Source organism: Sitophilus oryzae, unplaced genomic scaffold (assembly GCF_002938485.1).
Source record: "Sitophilus oryzae breed Bouriz unplaced genomic scaffold, Soryzae_2.0 scaffold_1620_pilon_pilon, whole genome shotgun sequence".
In the NCBI taxonomy this organism is placed as follows: domain Eukaryota; kingdom Metazoa; phylum Arthropoda; class Insecta; order Coleoptera; family Curculionidae; genus Sitophilus; species Sitophilus oryzae.
The window spans coordinates 2050462-2073149 of NW_022146304.1; the positions used below are offsets into that span (position 1 = coordinate 2050462).

General features: G+C 33.2%; 2 protein-coding genes across 2 annotated transcripts; both read right to left on the reverse strand.

Annotated features, from left to right (window-relative positions):
- Positions 1–5055: 5055 nt before the first annotated feature.
- On the reverse strand, positions 5056–6450 carry LOC115880188. Its single transcript, XM_030897325.1, has one exon. The coding sequence runs from the start codon at positions 6448–6450 to the stop codon at positions 5056–5058; it is 1395 nt and encodes a 464-aa protein (XP_030753185.1).
- A 3694-nt stretch (positions 6451–10144) lies between these two features.
- Positions 10145–22469, reverse strand: LOC115880236 (single-stranded DNA-binding protein, mitochondrial). Its single transcript, XM_030897400.1, has 3 exons — positions 22267–22469; positions 18383–18488; positions 10145–10529 (listed from the first exon to the last, which is right to left on the reverse strand). The coding sequence occupies exons 1-3, from the start codon at positions 22279–22281 to the stop codon at positions 10210–10212; spliced, it is 441 nt and encodes a 146-aa protein (XP_030753260.1). The 5' UTR covers positions 22282–22469; the 3' UTR covers positions 10145–10209.
- Positions 22470–22688: the final 219 nt, after the last annotated feature.

A 22688-nucleotide genomic window follows, 5' to 3' on the forward strand; every position in this document is an offset into this window, starting at 1 on the left:
AGAAAATGTCATTGATCGTCATTTCCCAGCCAACTGGACGACGTTTTTTTTTTTCGAACAGAAGGTATCTCCATTCCAGGAAAATCATACTTTCATAAAGTTCAGTATAAAATTTGCATAAAGTAAACCCTTTTCAAATTTATCTTCATTTTAATAGTAAAAACTACAAATTTAATAATATATGGAGTGTTTCATTAAAAAAATACGAATGTTAATATTTTTTTATATATTTAGAATACTGTACATTATTGTTCAACGACCTTAATACGTTAATTTTAAAAAATCTCAAAAATTTAGCTACAATAGTCCGCGTCAAATATAGTGAATAACTCGGTTTATTTAAAGGAAAAACAATAATTTTTACCAGTATGATGATTAGAAGAAATATTAATGCACTTTGGTATATATGATTTCTATGACTCATTTCTCCCTTTCATTATTAAATTGAATATCTAAATTATATATATATATATATATTTATTCCATTTTTTGGCATTGTGTATTTAAAATATCACTGCTTGTTTAAACGCATTTCTGCGATTTTTATCTCTGTTTTCTGTTATTTTCTGTTATAAATGTGCTTTACCACTAGCTCACAAATATGTATGACTAAATATCGTAATAAAATACACCATGCACCAACCCAATTTTAGATAAAATTAATATAATTTTATGAAAATTATAACTAATTTGAATTTAATTAGTCCACAGTTTTATAAAAATATGCATTTCATTTCTTAAAAATGAAAACTATTTGTTATTTTACATATTATGTGGTTATATCTAATTGGTTTAGGTGCATGCTACAGTCCTAAATGAGAGTCGAGTTGATTTTTATTGATGTGATTAGAACAGATACTTTAACATTCAGTTCAATTTTTAGTGGTATTTTGATTGTGATTATAATGAGGCATTTCAACTTTTGACTTGTACAGTGTTGTTCTAAAAGAAAAGAAGGCGTCTTGAATGTATATATTGTAAAATTTATTTAGTTTGATATTTTGTAGATGATATGTAGGAATTATATTTGTTGAAAATAAAAATGAAATAAATAAATCTTGTTTAGTTGATCTGTGATTTAATTAAAATTTACTTACCTTTCAACCAAACTTGGTTACCTATTTAACAACTTTATTAGTAATGGGAAAAACCGATTAATTTCAATAATCGAGTAAACGAGTTTCAAGCGATTTCAATCGAGCGAAATATCGCTCGTATTTAAAAATACGGTTTTTCGCCCGTCGCTTGTTGTAACGCCAAGCAGTAAATTGCGTGCGCAGAGCACATATTATTTCGGTGATGAATGGCAAGTAGCAAGCGACAAGCGATTCGCTTGATTGATTTAAATGATTTAGTTTATTTCAAGGCATTGTCGATGTAGGTTGTAAAATTTTGTTACTCAGATACGCAACGGATAACGGCCTATAAATTTGCTACCTGCAATGTATGTAGAAAATTCGCTCGGCTTTTTATCGAGTATGTCACATTAAAATCAGATCTCAATTTATTTCATTCTAGGATCGCTTGCGTTCGTCGCTCGTAACTCGTCACTTGCATCGCTCGTTCATAATCAAGCGATGTCGGTTATTTCAATAATCGAGCACTCGAGCGAATTTTCGCTCGAGTTATCCCATCACTAATTTTTTTTTTTGTAATTTTGGAATAAGTATAGCATTATCCAGCAAGACTAAATATTATTTCGGTAGAATATCAAAAACTATATAGAAAATATTTTTAAAATATACAGGATGGTTTAATGATAAAGGACTCATGGATGTTAATAGAATATAAGAAAATCATATTATAATATAGGTATAGTGAAATAAAAAATCCAGGCCCGTATTTGAATTCAAATATCTGATGCTGGTTTTTCGAATCCGAATTTAAATCGTTGTATTGGAAAAGTAACGACCTTGCCGTTTTATAGTGGACAAAAAGCGACAATTGCAATGTCACTTTTCCAAAATTTAAGAAAACCTCCCAAAAACAAATAAATTAAAGGTTTTTGTTTGCCTCAAAATTGTAGATTAATTGAAATATGAATATAGTTCTACACAGTGCACAGTGGTTCCCCTTAATGAGCTGCGCGGTCATAACTGTTAGATATCTAGATATAACTAGACTACACTTTTTTTAATAGAAATTGATAACAAATGCTAAATAAATGTATATAAAAACTTAATGTAAAATGTATTAAAAAAATTGGGCCCAGTTCGTGTGATTTGCATTTTAAGTTCTAACTATTCGGAAAGGTATACAGATGGCACATATGTACATGTTTTTTCATATTGAAGAGGTCAAATTTATTTTAAATGTTGAAAAAATAAAAGAGACAGTTGTTTCATTTTATAAATACAATTTTATTGTCAATTAATATACAATGTATCCACGAAATAAGTTGACACGAAGAGGAAAAAATAAGTTACTTTTATTTTAAGACAAAAAGTCAAATAACCGCCCGCTATATCCACCCGGTATAAGATCGGGCGGCAATTTTCGACGGCCAGTGGCAATTAATTTATATGCAATATACTTTAAGCAACAAGTATTATCATGCCGTTTAAGAGGATTTGAAAGGGAAAGTAGTTAAAAGTCTTAAAGAGTGACAAGCAAAAATGTTAAAATACTATTTTTGTTGCTTTCAAATAAATTGCCATAAACTAATATTACTTAGGTTTAATTAAGTGCAAAAAAGAAAAAACAGTTCTTTTTATCTTCTTTTCGAACGTCCATTACAGAAAAAGCAACAGCTTTTATCAATTTTACTAAAATAAGTAATTAATTGGCGTTATCTGAAAACTGTTTATGTTAGCTTGAACCTCAGTAGCGAAAATGTCACATTTCTAATATAAAAAGCGCTACACTAGGCTTTTACTTGATTTTGTTATTTATTATGTATCGTTTACAGGGGAATATAAGAGAAGTATTAGCAACAGTTTCATGCAAACATTTTGAAATTAATATTTCTAAGTAATGACCTATCTGGGAACCACTGTGCAGTGGCGGCGCATACGCGGAAAAATGAGTTTCGCCTTTTAATTTATTAAAATTAAAATCCCTAATGTACGTCGTTGATACAGGTATAAAAAAATCAGCTTTCTCAAATCTGCCCTTTATTTGCAAGTCGCACTGATTTCTATACTAGTTTTTTCATATAATATTGACAGTAGAAAAAAAATCAAATGGCACACATCGCCACACGCCTTTGTGTGCAACTTTTCTATTTGTGCGTAATATACTTTTTACAATACTCGTTACGTAATATAGTATTACATCCATTTTCTATTTTTATACGATATATCCAGAAGACAATAGCAGAGAAAGGTCAATACTTACGGAAGAAAACTTAGCGAGAATAAATTTAGGGATAATTTATGATTTCAATTTTTCAACTATTCATAGGTTCATTAAACTTTAAATAATTTACAATGGGCAAGAACCGGCAAACATTTTTGTTATAATATTAAATTGTTTAAATGGAAGAAAAATAATATATGTCAAAAGTCTGTCTGTCTGCTTTTATTAGATTATACTAAGGCATTTGACACCTTGGGGCATGACCTTTTACTGGCAAAGCTTCATTATGACGGGTTTTCGGAAAATGTTGTGGAATTGGTTGGCAGTTATTTGTCTAATAGATGCCAGTGTGTAGTTCTCGATGAGGCTCAGTCGGATGCTTTACCGCTTTCTAGGGGTGTACCTCAGGGTTCCATTTTGGGACCACTCTTGTTCCTTATTTACACCGCTGATTTGAAAAATAATGTTGTGGATTGCGAACTGCATCAATTTGCCGATGACACGCAAATATATGCAACTTACACTGCTGAAAATGCAGCAGCTGTTTACAATAATATTAATTCTGTTCTTGAGAAAATAAGTAAATACTCATTGAATCATGGTCTTCAGTTGAATCTTGGCAAAACTCAAATGATTTGTTTTGGTAGGGTACCCTTAGCAAAGGGATTATCTGTTAAACTGAATAACGAAATAATCCATCCATTAAAAACTGTCAAGAATTTGGGTTTGGCTCTAGATTGTGATTTGAGATTTCGAAATCATGTCAATTCAATTGTGCAGAAAAGTTATACAGCATTGAGGGGATTGTATAGGAATAAAAATATTATGAGTTAAGCATTGAAACGTAGTCTATGTGACAGTTTGGTTCTTAGCCATGCCAACTATGCTGACATTGTCTATTGACCTTGTCTTGACGTGCACTCCTCTTCCAGAATAGAGAAGATTCAAAAGTCATGTGTACGTTTTATTTGTTCTCTGGATAGAGGGGAGCATATCTCACCTTGGCTTAAAGAATTGAAGTGGCTTAATATGTATGAACGCCGTAGACTGCATTTGGCTACCTTTGTACACAAACTAATTAAATTACAGACACCATTATATTTAAAATCTAAATTAAAACTGCGCCAAACTGTTCATAGCAGAGACACTCGAAATATTAATCAGTTATATCTACCTCAATATAAGACCTCTTTATATCGACGATTTACGTATTCTGCGGTCTCGTTATATAATTCCCTGCCAAGTGCTTTAATAGCTAAGTCCCTCGGTTCATTTAGATCGGGGTTCAGAGATTTATTATTCCATAATGTGAGTTGAGTATTCTTTTGAAACCAGCCAACTATGCCTCTCCTTGGCTCTCTCTTCATCAACACCAATACATGCCTGTTGCCTTATGTTATTGCATAATGTACTTACATATAAGTATTAATTGTTCTCTATGTGTGCTCTATGTGTTACACTAATAGTTTTGTTAATGCTTTATATTTTTTATATTTTTTTGTATTTTTCATTGTTCTTTTTTGTTATTATATTTACACATTTGATATATTAATTTAAGATAAGGTAGTAGATATTGATATTATTTGTTAGGTTATACTATAATGGTACTCGGTTAACTAAGCAGTTATTTACTGAACTTCGCCGAGGATTATTAAAATAAAGACATATTATTATTATTTTTTTTCTCACTCTTGGTGGTATATTCTGACAGACGGGTGTTCATTACCAAGTACTGTCAGAGTTTCTATTGTTTTGTCTCTATTGTTTTAAGAAGGAGCGGGTTATGTTTGTGGTTTTAATGATTACTGTTTTTTGAGCAAGTGTGTGAATATGACCTTTTAAATTTAAAATATAGAGGTTTTCTTTAAATTTCCTGTGTGTGAGGCCCGTGCTAGATATAATAAATGGTAGGATTTTAACTTCTTTTTGTTGCCATATTCGTTCTACTTCCTGTGTTAGTGGAATGTATTTGCTAATTTTTTCTTCATATTTCTTTGTTATGTTGTTGTCATTCGGAACACTGATTTCTATTAGATATGTTACTTTCTCTTTTTTTAGTGTTAACGTTATATCAGGTCTATTGCATGTTACTGTCTTGTCAGTATGGATCGTTCTGTCCCAGTAGAGTTTTATAGTGTCGTTTTCAAAGACAGATTGCGGCGTGTATTTGTAATAGGGCTGTTCTTCTTGTATAAATTTATATGTTTTTGCTATTTCTTGATGTATAATACGCGCAACAAAGTCATGCCTTAGAGTGTATTCTGTACCAGTGAGTATTTTACAACCATTTGTAATATGCTCTATTGTTTCACTTTGGAGGTGGCAACGCCTGCAGGTATCCGTTTGTTGGGCCCTATCTTTTATTATGTATTTCCTGTAGTTGCGCGTTGCTATTACTTGATCTTGTATCGCTATAATGAATCCCTCCGTTTCCGGTTGCAGTTGCCCTTTTTGTAGCCATGAATATGACAGTTCTTTATCGATGTCGGGGTTGTTCATAATATGACAGTGTTTTCCATGTAGTTGCTTTTGGGACCATTTGTTTTTCTTTTCCTCTAATGTGAGTATATTTGAAACAGGAATATTTTCTGCGTTAAGATTTAATGGTGTGTAGTTAGCATCCGCTATAGTTACTGCTTGGTGTAATGAGGTATTTTTTTCTTTAAAGTATTTTCTTAGTGAATTAATCTGTTTGTTGTGTATTTCGTGAATATCTGTCAGGCCCCTACCTCCTTCTTTTCTTTCAATGGTCAGCCTCTCCTTGCAAGAGTTGGGATGCAGCTGTCGGAATCTAGTTAGCTGAGTTCTTGTCAGAATATTTAAATTTTCCAGATCTGTTTTGGACCATTTAATGATTCCAAATGAATAGGTGAGCAGCGGTATGGCGTAGGTGTTAATCGCTCTAACTGTGTTTTTTGAATTTAGTTCGGTTTTCAGTATTTTACTTAGTCTTTTCCTGTATTGTTCTTTTAGTTGGGTTTTGAGTGCGGTATGGTCAACTTTTCTGTTTTGTAAAATTCCCAAGTATTTGTAATATTCGTTGGGTTGCATGTTGTCTAAGTGTTCATTGTTTAATGTAGATGCCTGCTCTTCGTTTTGCCATTTACCTCTGTTTATGTGTAGTGTTTTACATTTGTTCATCCCAAATTCCATTTTTATGTCGTTTGTGGATTTTTCTAGAATTTTAAGTAGCTCGGTGTGTTCTGTTTTTGTCGCTGTATATAGTTTTATGTCGTCCATGTATAGGAGATGGTGAATTTTATGTCTTACTGATTTTTCGTATTTAATGTAAAAGCCATATGCTGTTTCGTTCAAAGTATTGGAGAGTGGGTTAAGGCATATACAAAACCACAGTGCACTTAGGGAATCGCCCGGGAAGATTCCTCTTTTGATTGGGATTGAATCTGTTTGTATATTTGCATTACAGGTTGTTAGATGGATGCTTGTTCTCCATGACTGCATTGTTGAAGCATTGGATGGATTTTATATATTTGAAGAACCCTTTTTAACCAGCTATGTGGGATGGAGTCATACGCTTTTTTGTAGTCGATATAAGTTACGTGGAGATTTCTACATTCCTTGACAGCTTGGCCCATTACTACCGCATCAATGGTTAACTGTTCCTTGCATCCTTGGCTCTGTTCTCTACATCCCTTTTGTTCCTCTGTAAGGATATTATGCTGTGATAAGTGCTGATTATTATTATTATTTATTTATTATTTCTTTCTCAGTTTTAACTGGCTGTTATCCTGTTCTGGCCGGGATAGCTCCGCTTTCCTAGGGCCAGGCAGGTAGTCGATCAAGTAATACTTATTTTGTGAAATGGTGTGTTATTATTATTATTATTATTATTATAAAATCCTGTACCCGCAGATTCATAACTAAACTACTTTGTGATTTTCAAATTTAATTGTGTTAAGTTTTTTTTTAAGCAAGCTTTTCAAGTGTGTTAAGTTTTTTTTAAGCAAAAACTATGCGTCGGACGAAAAAATCAAGAGACAAAAAAAAAATTTAGAAATGAATGGAGATTTTGAAAATAATTTTTATTTTAAGAGAAGTCGGTGGTGTACCACTTTTTTCTCCAAAAATATTGAATATAAAACCCGTATGGACGGCACTGGTTGAAATAAATAAAATTCTTTGTAGACCAAAAAAGGCATTTTGATGCATAAAAGACGTGTATCAAGTTTTATGAAAAAAGTTAGTTATTATGAAAAAAAGTTTTTTTGTTAAAAAAATTTACCACCCTGTATCTCACAAATTAAGATGTTTACGATATACATTCATATGAAGTTTTTCTCTTAGAGCTCAAGCGCACTGACGATGACGGCCAGGTCGCTGCGAGCACGGATATATTGCGTATATACTAGGTGCGTCCAGTTGAACGACAGACCAGTTTCAGCAGGGCTGTCAGATCTAACGATTTTTTACGTTTTACCAATTAGAAAATACTGTTTTCAGAAATGTTAAAATATCCAAGTAAAACTAAAAAACCAAATTCCTATTCATGAACTTATTAAATGTTCTAATATTAAATAATGCATTCAAAATATTAATGGTAGTTACAGTAGGGTAATTAGTATAGTTTTCACACATTGTAGAGGAAGAAAAAAAATATACAGGGCAGATCAAAAAGAAACTTTAAATATGTTTTTTTTTTATTTTTTACCATCGAACTCGTAATCGAAAAAGGTATAATAAAGCCGCATCCAATCTAGGCGAACAAAACGTTCGCGAACATATATAATTAACTAGATAAAAAGTGAAAATTGTGAGATAGGTAGATTTATAAGTAATAAAGCCAACAAGTACAGCTATCCTAGGCCTATTAGGAGCACGGTGCGAAGAACGGCTAGCTTGTACGCCAGAGCGTGTGTCTGCCTGCATGCTAGAGCGCGCGCGTTCTTTTTCCGACGGGTGTCAAAAGGAGTGAACGGCGTGCATTTCGGCGGACTCTGGGGCGGACACTTGGAAGGGTCTCATTTAATTTCGGGCGTCCATCTGTAATTTTTATTTTTTACCGAGTATTCGACAATGGGAGACGCAGTTATTGACTGGGATCGTGAAAAACATTTACAACTAATTTGTTTACACAAAGAAAATATTTTATAATTTTAATTTTATTGTGGGTGGAGTGTGAATAGCTATGTAGCTAGACTTCGTCCATATAATTTCATTTTTGTTAATAAAGACCTTTATGATTATTATAAAAGTGGTTCACTTCTATAACTTTTTTATTTTTTTAGATAAAAAACGAGATTTGGTATGTTAGTATAGGATATAAATCAGGATTGATCGACGTTTTCATTAATTTTCAGTCACTACCTAATAAATTTCAACCGAAATGACAACAACTTTTGATTTAAATGGTACGCTCGGTATTTTTTTACCGTATATGATAGAAAATGACATTCTAAATAGAATGATGTATTATATGTCAACTTTTGACATTTTCAATTAAAAAATGGCCATAAATAAACGTAACGACAATTTTACTCCAAATACCAAGTATGTGGTACCAAATTATTCGTAAAAAATGCTTTTTCCAAATATGCTGAGCCAGCCTCGTACCATTTGAAAAAATTGAGTTATCATTAAAAATACGATTTGGGCATCTTTTAAGCGGCCATGAAAGGATACGAAAAAAAATTACACGAGCAAATATATGTTTCCAAAGTTCTTTGATTACAAATTAATAGTTTTAACTCAGTCTTGGTACTCTAGATTGAAATTTAAAATGCTATTTGTATTTAATTGGAAATGTCTAAAATTGACGTATGATATGTCATTCTATTCAGAATGTCATTTTCTATCAAATAAGGTAAAAAAGTACTTAGGATACAATCTAAAAATCCAAAGTTGTAGTAATTTCCGGTGAAACAGGAAGCGCGACCGAAGGTAATTGAATACGTCAATCAATTCCCATTTATGTCATATACTAACAAACCAAATTTCGTTGTATTATCTGAAAAAATAAAAAATAAAAAAAGTGAGCCCCTTTTGAGAAACACCTGGTAGAATCGGCTGAAAATGAATACAGAGGTCTTAAAAATACACTATAACGAATAATCTACCAAAAGATCCCTGTAACCCTCCGCCTGCTAAATATTGATTCTTCAACGACAAAAGTTCTTAATTTACCGGTTAAGTTATTTAATAAAAATACTTGCACTGTAGTTTTCTCAGCTTTGTATCAATTTTGTTTTGCTACAGAGTTTCTTTTTTGGTCTTTTTTTGCAAGCATCAGCCAATACAATAAAAGCAGCTGCCGCAATTTTCACGTTATCATCCATATTTATTTTTTTCAACTCAAATTTAGCCGGGTACTCGAAAAAACAGCGACTACCTAAACGCATCCTAGATCTATAGAGTAAACTGGTTGAAGCATTCTTCCCCGCAGCTCAGTCGTCGGGACCGATGGGCTGCTATATAGTGTTAATTATATATGTTCGTGAACGTTTTGTTCGCTTAGCTTGGACGCGGCTTAACATGTATCATACCAACCATAAATAGAGTATGTCATTTAAAAATGTTTTGAATTTTTACTAGAATCGACCGTTGATAAAAAAGGGACTAGATTTAAGTTTCCCTTTGTTCCAGTCTGTATACTATATATTTCTTTGTTTTCAAAAACTACACTATAAAACTATACCTTATAGAAAATTTTGCGTTGAATTTGGGGGATTTCATCTGAAAAATTATTAATTTGAAAGAAAAGCGGTCAACAAGCGGCAGAAAATAATATTTTCCGCTCCATATGAAACAACACTTATAGAGCTCGATCATATAGCTCAAACAATAAAGTGTATCTAATTAAAAGGACTTACAGAATCAACAATAAAAACACTGTTTAAAAATAAAGCTACGTTTCTTTTAATATTTTTGTACAAGGTATATTGAGATTACAGTTCTTTATTGAAAAAATATAATATCATCGGCCGCTATGGATGTTGTATTTTTTGTACTACCATCTCCTTGTTTTACCTCACCGTATATCAACTTTCCACTTACATGAACTCGTTGGCCTTTTTTTAGATAAGTTAACACTGTCTCTCTTAAGCCAGGTTTAAAACACACTATTCTATGCCATTCTGTTCTTTGTAAGAATTCCCCTGATTCGTAGCGGTAATTTGTATGAGTCGCTAACGAAAATACTGCAATCGGAAATTGATCTGATCCCTTTTTCTGTGGTTCTGCTCCTACTCTGCCCAAGAGTGTGACATTATTGATTGCTGAAATATATATTAATATAAACAAAGGATGTTATCGTGAGGACTTTAAAAAAGAAAAACCAAATAATTGGTCAAAACCCATAGTAAAATTAGCCATGAAAACGACTAAAATACGACTACCAATTAGTGTGTCTGCCTTCCGGCTTCATCAATAATCAATACGGGAGAAATCAGTAAAGATGAACTGTTCATATTTACTGTGGGTTTATCTTACTGTGAGTTTTGCCCGATAATTTCGTTTTTCTTTTTTATTACTATAAATATTAGGATGTCCGTTATTTCCAAAGTTGATTTTTTTTGTTTATTAAAAAAAGTATGGCTCTAGATCAGGGTTGGAAAAAATCATGATTTTTAAAAAAAAATAAAAAAATCAGATTTATTTGATTTAAATCAGATTTTTTTTATTTAAATCAGATTTTTTTGATTTTAATTCAAAACAATATTTAACCCTCGAGTACTTGTATCCCATGCGACCGCTGGTGTATTTTTTCGCCGCGCGAGTAGTCGAGGGTTAAATCGGATTTCCAAATGACTAGGACTTATTTCCAATTCAAGTCCTATCCTAAATGGCTAAATCTTTATAACTCTGCCCGTTATCAATAACATTAATAATTCTAGGGTGCGTTTGTCATTTTTCCTCATCGGTCACCAATATATTTCGCAAAAAAATCGCTCGCTTCAGATCAAAAGGATTTTTTTTAAACGTCTCAAAAGTATTAATTTTTGTCATTTCAACGCCTAGGTATAAAAGTAAAGCACTGTTACGCCTAAGCATAAGTACGAAAATATATTATTAAACTGATATTAAGTGTCAAATTCAACGAGTGTACAAATTGTTGCTCCATTACTGTTTATATTATTTGCAATGTTTGAAATTGATTAAAAATTATTTGTAATGTTTTAAAAAAATAGTATGTATGTTTTATTAGGAGTAAAAAAGTACTTTTTGTGTTACCTTGTAACGTCGGAATAGCTTTACGATGGTCCTTCCAAGGTACAGCATCATCAAAAAAAGTATAATTTTGACTCCTAATAAAACAATACATTATTGTTCGGAAATACTCTTAAGTCGAGACTGAAATTAGTATTAGTCAAAGTGTAAAATACGCACTGCAGATCAAAATGTCGGTAAGAATTTGGAAAAATACAACCATTTCAAAAAAAAATATATAAAACAACATATTTCCTGACAACGATTATTATTATAGATTCTCGGGAATGAAGATATAGTCTCTATATCAGAAGAACCTAGTTCTGCATTAGACTGCGAATGATATGTATGGAACAGGGAATTTTTGTCACTTATACATAAATTTTAAAATAAATCCCTGCGTTTAGCGGTCTAATGGATTCACACGAAATTACTTCAAAAATCGGTCCAACATTTAAATTGATGAATAGATATTTTTATATAGTTTTATAACATTTTTATAATTTTCTAGGACACATTTTTGTAACTTTTGCAGTTATTTTTTGATTTATAATAAAGTTTTAATAAAATTATTTTTTTTTATTTAAATCAATGATTAAAATTAAAAAAATCACTTGATTTAAATCATGATTTAAATCATTTGATTTAAATCATGCCAACCCTGCTCTAGATCCTTTTTTAGTCAAAATCGAAAGGCGCAATTAGAATGTGCAGTGAATGATTTGGAAACATTTGAATATAAACTATGTGCATAACTTTGACTGCGAATAACTTTTAAAGGAATATTTTTATGGAAAAAAACAAAGAGACCTTTTTGTAGAGCGTAAAATTTTGTATTAGAAAAGAATATGTCTTTGTGAAAAATGTAGGTTCATTTGCTCTGGATATAAAAAAATAAATGCAAAAGGTCAGAAAATCCCATGTTATTTAAATGGGAAAAGTATCATGATTCCGGCACGGTTTAAATTAAAAATTAAGAGCTTATTTACGTTGGATAATTTTTTTAGAGCAAAAACTAAAATTTCAGAGGGCGGCAACAAAAAAATTAACTTGGGAAATAACGGACACCCCAATAAATATACAGGGTTGAAAAAATAAGTGAGAAAAATTGTGGGAAAAGGAAAAAAGAGTGTTTCATAACAAATACGAAAAATTTTAAAGAACGACACCTTGTTAAAAATAAATGGTAGTTTGTTCTACAAGTCTGCTTGAGTCAAAAGTTAACCATTAGAGAGGGTGGTCCGAATTATATTCGGGACATTTCGGTAGCATATTCTGCAGATAAAAATAAGTAAAAAAATCGTATAAATTTATATTTTAAAACGCTTAGTTTCTGAGATATAGGGTGTAAAATTTAATTTTTATTTCATTTTTTTTCCAAATAATTTTTAAAATAACGTCGATATTTGGGTGAAAATTGGTGTCTGGCTGTTTTGACATAAGAAATTTGATTATACACGTTTTTAAACTGTTTTGGAGAGTAATAACTTTTCGTCCGTACACCAGTAGTTAGTACAAGTTCCCAAATTTATCAAATAACCAATCATATAACGTCAAACCTATAAACCAATATCTATAACCTATAGCCAATCAAAATAACTAATCATATATCGTCCTATTGCTGCCAAAAGTCACTAACTAACATTTTTTTCTAACAAATCGATTGCAAAAGTCATTAACTAAGATTTCTGGCTATTTATATTTTATTTTAATACCGAATAGTTAAAAAAATAAAAACACTAAATCACCACAATACACCAAAACACTTTTACTTTTACACTGGACGCGCGTTTCGCTAACCATGTTAGCATCATCAGCAGATGATTATAAACTAAAGTACAATCTACAAGGTGAGCGTTTATATACTCGCTCAGTGGGCCCCGAGTGGGCGTGGCAAAATCTAGCCAACCGAGTCAGAGCCAACTGAGCGTAACAGTTAGATTTCCGCCACTAGAGTAGTAGGAACAAAGAACTTGAAGGAATTGGACCGTTGACTCTGTTCATACTATCTTTACATTTATTAATTCTGATGCTTTCATATGCATCTAATTGCCCGTAATTTGAGACTTGTTTAATTAATTTTAAATTATTAAGATCTATACAATGTTCATTATCAACAATATGTTCGGCAACGCAAGATTTATCCGGTCTACCATATCTTATCTGAGCTAAACGTTCTTTAAATCTAGTTAATATTGATCTTCTAGTTTGCCCAACATATTTCTGATTACAATCTTTACAAGAAATTTCATAAATACCCGACCTTTCCAGTGGAGGTGTTTTATCCTTTGTATTGCCTAATAATTGTTGTAATTTATTATTAGCACTATACACAAGTTTATAATTGACATTCTTAAAAATTACTTTTAGACCACAGGATAACTCTCTATCAAACGGTATCGAAAAATATTTAGACGTATCTTCCTCCACTTGAAAAGTCGAATTTTCAGGAAATCATTAAGCTATACCTACGTTTTCTAATTAATTTATCAACTAGTGAAGGAGAATATCCATTACACTCAGCTACATTCCTAATGTAATCTCTTTCTATTTCATTTCTTTCGTTGGAAAGTGGGAAACTAAGTAATCTATGAACTAAGAAATTTAAACTAGCCATTTTATGTTCAACACTATGATGTGATTCATTAGGAATATATCAGCGTGTGGTATTTTTCCTATAGATATCAAATTCCACGCAATTATTAGTATTTCTAATAACTAATACATCTAGAAATGGTAATCTGTCGTTGTTCTCAATTTCATGCGTAAATTTAATGGAAGGAAAACGATTATTTAACTTAGAAATAAAATTATCTATGGTGTCTCAATGTGTGTCAAAAACAACAAAAATATCATCCACATACCTAACCCATACTCTTGGAAAATACTTAAACTGATTCTTAGCTTCCACTTCAAACCTGCTCATGAATAAATTAGCCAAAAATGGAGACAATGGATTACCCATTGCTGTACCTTCCCGCTGTTCAAAAAAGTTGTTATTAAATTGAAAACAGTTTTGTTTCATACATAACGATGTAAGCTCAATATATTCAATCACAGTTTTGTTGTCGAGACCATTTGCGTTCAGTAATTCCTTCAAATAGCCTAAAGTATGTGGAATTGGAGCACTTGGGAACAACGAAGATACATCAAAGGAGACCAAAATTTCACCTTCATGCAATGTTATATCTTTAATTTTGTTAATGAATTCAATATTATTTTTAACTGAGAAAGAAGGTTCATGATCAGGTAAATTTTCAAACTCCCTTGATAACCATTTTGCCAAATTATAAGTCGGAGAACCTACAGCCGAAACAATTGGGCGCATAGACTTGTCCGGTTTATGAATTTTTGGCAAAGCATACAATTTTGGTAATGAGGGATTGGATACTTGCAATTTCCTCTTTAAAGAAAGATCAATAAGGGTGTTACATTCTTTTAGAGTTTTTTTAACGTCTGCTACCATCTTCGGCAAGGGATTCTTTTTCAAATTTATGTAGGGGCCATTATCGATTAAGTTGTTAACCTTATCGTAATAGTCTTTTTTATCTAATATAACAACCTTATTTCCCTTATCAGCTTTTAGATAGAAACAATCTTTGTTACGCAAACTCTTGACAATATTGTGCTCTTTGTTAGATTTTAATGAATTACTTGAAACAATATTTTTTGATAACTGATTTCTACAAGCCTCTCTTGTAAATACTTTAGAAGCCTCGGGCAAGTGCTGAATAGCAGTTTCAACACCAACGACGATTTCCTCCAAAGCGCTACCAGAGTTGGGCAATGCATACTTTAAACCTTTGTTTAATAAACTAAGTTAAATAATCGTTTTCCTTCCATTAAATTTACGCATGAAATTGAGAACAACGACAGATTACCATTTCTAGATATATTAGTTATTAGAAATACTAATAATTGCATGGAATTTGATATCTATAGGAAAAATACGACCACACGCAGATATATTCCTAATGAATCACATCATAGTGTTGAACATAAAATGGCTAGTTTAAATTTCTTAGTTCATAGATTACTTAGTTTCCCACTTTCCAACGAAAGATATGAAATAGAAAGAGATTACATTAGGAATGTAGCTGAGTGTAATGGATATTCTCCTTCACTAGTTGATAAATTAATTAGAAAACGTAGGTATAGGTTAATGATTTCTGAAAATTCGACTTTTCAAGCGGAGAAAGATACGTCTAAATATTTTTCGATACCGTTTGATAGAGAGTTACCCCGTGGTCTAAAAGGAATTTTTAAGAATGTCAATTATAAACTTGTGTTTAGTGCTAAGAATAAATTACAACAATTATTAGGTAATCCAAAAGATAAAACACCTCCACTGGAAAGGTCGGGTATTTATGAAATTTCGTGTAAAGATTGTAATCAGAAATATGTTGGGCAAACTAGAAGATCAATATTAACTAGATTTAAAGAACATTTAGCTCAGATAAGATATGGTAGACCGGATAAATCTTGCGTTGCCGAACATATTGTTGATAATGAACATTGTATAGATCTTAATAATTTAAAATTAATTAAACAATTACGCCCAGCTGGCTCTGACTCGGTTGGCTAGATTTCCTGCCACGCCCACTGGGGCCCACTGAGCGAGTATATAAACGCTCACCTTGTAGATTGTACTTTAGTTTATAATCATCTGCTGATGATGCTAACATGGTTAGCGAAACGCGCGTCCAGTGTAAAAGTAGAAGTGTTTTGGTGTATTGTGGTGATTTAGTGTTTTTATTTTGCTGTGTAACACCAAAGGTTCCAACCCTCAACTGTAATCTCCGAATAGTTACTAACTATAACATCTTTATGCAATGCAATTCATCTTTAGACGCATTTTTCTCGGATGTAATAAAAAGGAAGTTAGTGACTTTTGGCAGCAATGGGACGATATGTCAAATAACCATCCGGAAAACATGCATAGATAAATGAAACAAGTTTAGATTGGAAAGTGCCAATGAAAGGACAATGTAAACACTATTTGGCGCTATCCTTGCAACGGTCGCGACCCAAAACTTTTGAAAATTTCGGAGCGGTTCGGCTTTTTCCGGAAAATTTCCGCCAAATATTGTTTATTCAAATTTATTATTATTTTCGTTTAATTTTATAAATAAAAGACAGTGTGTTGCATACACAAGAAACTTTATTTTATATAAGGACGCATGTAGGAAATACCTATGAAACATTGGAAACCGACGTTATGCCACGATCCACGATGGTTTTTGCAGTTCACAGTTCACAGCACAGCTTTTTAAGTTTTCAATGTCACTTTTTCACAATTATCACCGGTTGGAGTAAATAAAACTTGAATTAAACTCACAAGATAGTAATTATTACTTTGAAAATGGACGCTATAAACACTTTTCGGAATTTCTTTAATGAGAGCGGTTTGGATTTTGAAAGATATTATGATTTTTGAAGACTTTGACAAGAGAAAATTATTTCTGTTTTTGTTTGCCGTTGTTCTTAGCGACCGCTATAGCAGCGCCAGATCGCGTATAACGGTCGCGATCCAAAATAATTTCGCGACCTAAAATTTTTACGGGCTTTCCAATCTAAACTTGTTGCATTTATCTATGAAAACATGTTTGTTTTTGGTCAGTGATGACGTATTGATAATTTCAGTTCTAAATATCAAAATATCTTGAGAACGGTTGCTCGCAGCGATTTATACCAGAGAGATTTTTTGCGTAAAAAACGGCGGAAATGTATATTTGTTCACTCAGTAGTTTAATACAGGTTTGGACAACAAGTTATTATTTTTCAAAATAGTTCAAAAACATGTAGATGGGGCCCCCTATAGGGAGGAGTCATATTGACATCAAAATCAAATAGCTTATGCCAAAAAACACCCAGACACCAATTTTCATCCAAATATCAACCTTAGTTCAGAACTAATTTGGAAAATTTCATTTTTATCGGTCGAAATAAAAATGAAACTCCTACACCCTGTTTCTCCAAAACTAAGCATTTTAGGACATACATTTATAAGAAATTTTTATTTATTTTTATCTCCCGAATATGCGGCCGAAGTTTCCCGAATACTATTCGGACCACCCTGTATAAGACGGCTGAAAAAGTATTTTATTGTTATCCTTAAAAAAATGATAGAATATTAAAATTTTATGCATGTTTTTTCACTTCTTTACGATGAGTGGAAGGGGTTAAAAAAGGCTCACTTATTTTTGTTAATGAAACTTGAAGAATCTTTCAAAGAATCGCCTTTAAATATATAGGACGCAGTATATATATATATATATATATATATATATATATATATATATATATATATATATATATATATATATATATATATATATATATATTGTTTTCAGGATGGCATATCCCTAGTTATTTGCTAGTACAGGGTGAACCAAATTCAAATCAACGTTAACCAAAAGTGGGCGAACCAAATTCACACATTATTATCGACAATTCTTAAAAGCGGTTGAGAGAAAAAAGTTGATATTTAATATTTAGTCTGCGGCTATAATGGTAGAGGATGTTCAAACAGCTAAACCACTTGGAATATTTTACTATATTTCTCTCGATATTTATGTATTTTTTTATTCCTTCACTATTTAGAACTATTTAGAACTAAAAAACTACACATTTTATTATAAATTAGTTAATTTGGTAATTTTTTAACATATTTTTCTCTAAACAGGACACTTAACAAGAAAAATATAAAATTCACTATTCATACTCCTAATAAAACTGCATATAAAATTTATGGAGACTGTATATTTTAGTGCATTGTGTAAGCAAATAACAACACAGGGAAACGCCAAACCGAAAAATATTACATAAAAATTCCCCTTTATTTTTCAGAAAACAACGATCTAATTTTTTTGACCCTTAATTATTTACACCCTGTATAATATAACTATTTGGCAAAATTTACTTTTTTCGAGTTTTGCAGGTTCTTCTGGGGTTGAGTTGTTTGTAAGATGTCGCCTACACTGTGCGTTAAAAGCTTGGAAAGTGCGTAGGGTACTCAATGGTCGTACCTATAAATTATAAAAAGAATTTGCATTCCAAAGTGACACTGATTTAGTAATGAAACAACTAGTCTGATTCACGAAAGATAACCATTGTATCATACTGTATACTGTAACGAAATAATGAACGTGTGATGACAAAATTCAGTTATTGCCACAAATCTACAATATAATAGTATTTTCTTCCAATAATATTTCATTGAACTAGCGCAACAGGCTCATTAATACAACGTGCGGCACTAGCTGCACTCGGTGCAAAAAGTGCCAACTGGTCTTCGATGGTATTTAAAAAATTGACTAAATTTACCAATGGTTTTTAAAGATTGCACTAGTGGCGCATCAGTGCTGCACTGATTTACCAATGGTATTCGTCAGGAAACTCGTTACCACACCGCGCACCGCAAAGATAGTTTTCGTTATAGTTTTTTTTATCTTCATCTTCTCCAAGGAGATGCAAGATCTTGTCGTGGGTGGGGAAATGCTCCTAGTTAGGTACTGGGGGAATCACCTCTAGAACTTTGACTTGGTCTAAGAAGCATCTCACTGTCTGGTTCCTGGCAGTAGTGTCGTGGCCAGGGAATTGCACCAAGACATATAACGATGCCGGACGGGTCTATTCTGTCCGTCATACCAGGTACCATCTACTGTCTGTGGTCATGCCTCACGGTTAGATGGTTTGGGGGGGGGGGGCGTCTTGGACCAAGAGGAAGGACCTCACCAAAAACCTAAATCCTACTATGGCGGGACTAGGTCAAAGGGATGCGTGGCTAGATAGAAAACTAGCCTCTACTGGTCTTAACATTGAATACCCGGAGGCCCCTGTGTATTTACTCCTTACTTCTACATGCGGGGCTCTGTAGAAGTGGACCGATTATCCCTAGCGACTCGTGGGAACACTATCAGATTTAGTATTAAAAACACCACCGGTAAAGTTGTGGGGAAACCCCCTAGTGACACTGAGAACATTAACAATGAAAGTTCCAAGGAACCAAACCCAAAAGGAACTATAGGAGAGGCGGCTGACGCGAGATCATCCTCCACAAGAGACACACCAGCTACCACCTCCCCCAGGAATGTTCGGGAGTCTACCTCTAGACCCAATAAGCGACACAAGCTACCGTTTCGTCTACCCGGCCTGGGTCAACCAGGCGGGCTAGACGATCCTCTGAGTGTAGGTCTTAGCGGAGCAGAAGCACGGAGATACCTCCGACTGCTCCACGAGGGACTTGCTCCAGAGGAAACAAAAGCAAAAGTACTCCTCAAAAAAGGGAAGGGTAAAGGAACCAAGAAACGGTCTGGCGCATCTCCACTAAAGGGCAAGAGAGGAACCTCTCACCTCTGCTCCGGCAAGGAGAAAAAAGCCAGGATGGAAAGCCGTCCAACACCGGGAGGCAAGCAGGGGCGTATCACCAGCTTTGCCGCTATTGCTGGACAAGTGAAAATGGCGGTGCTGCCAAAGGATTACCCAGAGGCAGCACTGACCACCGACCTGCAAACGGCTCTAGAAAAGGGGATATTGGACGGAGTGGCGACCGGATCGCAACACAACGATCTAAAAAATGTAGGCCAGCTGCGTTTTGCGGGGATACACTTTCGGAGGGCCATGATCCTCATAGATTGTGTATCTCAAGAATCGGCGGATTGGTTGGTGGAAATCGCACCTAAGCTTAAAAATTTGCAAGGGCCGGGACTGATTGCAGCGAAAGGGACGATCATCACGGTCTTTCTACCGAGGAGCAAGGGGAAAGATACCACATATGTACCTGCTGGGCCTTTTCCAGGCTCAGAACTCCAAAGTAAGGACACTGAGTTGGCGAGTCATCAACTCGAGGGAGGAGGCTCATAGTCAGGTCCTCGCAATATGAATTGACCCCAAGTCCAAGGATGCAATAGAAAAAGAGGGATATGTCCTTTATTATAGTTGCTGGACAACACCGGTATCATGTCTAAGGAGAGACCAAGTTAAACAGGCGGACAAAAAGGAGAGAGATCCTCCAGCCTCCACCTCACGGGTACCTCAGCCGGAGGCAAGCTCCTAAACTGTAATGAGCACGAAGGGCCAAACTGCAACCGTGGAAGGGTGTATACCCCCGGAAGGACATCTGTTGTCAGAGCAGGGTGGGAAATACCATGTCTCCCCATGTATAATGGGTTATAGACTGTATGATGAGTTATTACTTATGTAAGGGAGCGCAATAGATCTTTAAGGTCGCAGTGATTAAGCCCCCTCTAACTCGCTTTCACCCGGAAAATGCAAAAAACTGCTTTTGAGTGACTTTGGCCTCTAACTTTCTTCCCGCAAGTTCCGTTTTAGAGGTTTGTTACTTGAGATGAAACTGTAGAGAATATAATTCTCTTCATGTTTTGTTCCATAAAATTGTGGGACCTACGGTTCAGCCAAAAAATCAAATCTAATTTTTTTTTGAGTTTCTCAAAAACAGTGGGGCGGGGGGATACGAATTTTCGAATTTAAGCTTATCCAGTGGACCACTTACGATTGGCAAAGAATGGGAGCGGGGGTAATTTGAAGGGAGTCTACATCTTTTTTGATGCCAGATTGACTGTACTACAGCTATGAAGTGTTTTTTTTAAGTTTTATGCATACATATTAGGTATACTAATTGCAGTAAAGTTTTAATGTATTTTAGAAAAGGTTTGGCATTTCTATTTAAAAAAAAAATGTGCTTAAATTTTTAGTTTGGGTTGGAATCAATAAAATTATTAAACAATTACAAAAAAAAAATATTTCATCAATCTGGATTCTTTACTAATTCAGGGGTAGTAGTTTCAATATGTGTCTGAATTGTTCTACTGTATATACATTTTTAACTATTCCAATGGTAAATTCGGCCAGAGATTAGTGGAACTCACATAAAGCTAGAAGCGATTTTAATTTTCAGTCATGAAAGCAAATTTTGATTTTCGGTCAAATAAAAGATGTATCATTGCGATAAAAAAAAGTAGTACAAGAATTAGTAGTCCCAGATAGAACTCCTGGTCGATAAGGATATCGAGAAGTGGATATCGTATATATAATACAATTATGTCACCTAACTTTTTAGACATTACCATGAATTTGGTAATAATTGATAGGTATACGTGGCGAAACAAAGTATAAAAAATTTACCTACCTTTTAAAAATGGGCAATTTTTAATATTTTATTAGAGACCAGCACATTAAATCATATTTTGCTGTACTACTTTTTTTTTATCGCAATGGTACCGTGTGATTGAAGATTTATGACTTTGACAGTTTGAAATTGCTATAAATCCCATTATTCTCTATATGAATTGTTTATTTGTCATCACCCAAATCATTCGTTTTCATATTTTTTGAGCATACTGTATATCTGTTTTAAGCTATGTAAAGCTAAAGTACGTAAAAAAAACGTCGTCCAGTTGGCTTGGAATTGAAAATCGATGATATATCCCATATACTTTAATATATAAAATGACAGCGATCTTCATTTCATAGCCATCGCTGACGCCTTTTTTTTCGATAAAACGGTACAATATTTTTTAAAGTAAAAAAAACATTAGCAAAACTTGCACATATGATTACATTTGTTATTTTTTTCATAAATATTAATTTAAACATAAATAACAGACATTTTATTTCACAATATAAAAAAAATGTTATTAATAGACTGTCTATTGAGGAAGCCTTAATTTTTAATTATTTTAAATATAAATAAGACTAGAAATTCCCACCAAATGTTAACAAAACAATAGTCATATTTTTAAATCAAATTATTTTAAATAATAACCACGCTGCTCCTCTACTTACTTTGGTAAATGACATTTTAGAAGTAAAAAACAAATATAAAAAAACCTTATTAAAAGCACCGCACTGTGTATTATATTTTTATTGTTTAGTAGACTTTCCAAACTTTAAACAAAATAAATAATTTTCCCGATATCATGAACGTTAAAAAATTGAAAAACTTTTTTAGGTTAATAATTAATTTGACAATTGATTTGACATGTTAATGTCAATGTCAACAGATGTCAACCCAACTCAGACCATTGAATAAAATGGTTTGGCTTATATACCTACTTCCGTGCCTACTTCAGATTAAAAAATCAGGGATGGACACGGGGATGGATCAAACCAGGAAACATGCAGGAAAGCCAGTCACGAGCAGGGTTCGGAAGTAGTTAATTAAGACATGGTTAAAATGCACAATGTGATATCTGTTCTTCCTAAAT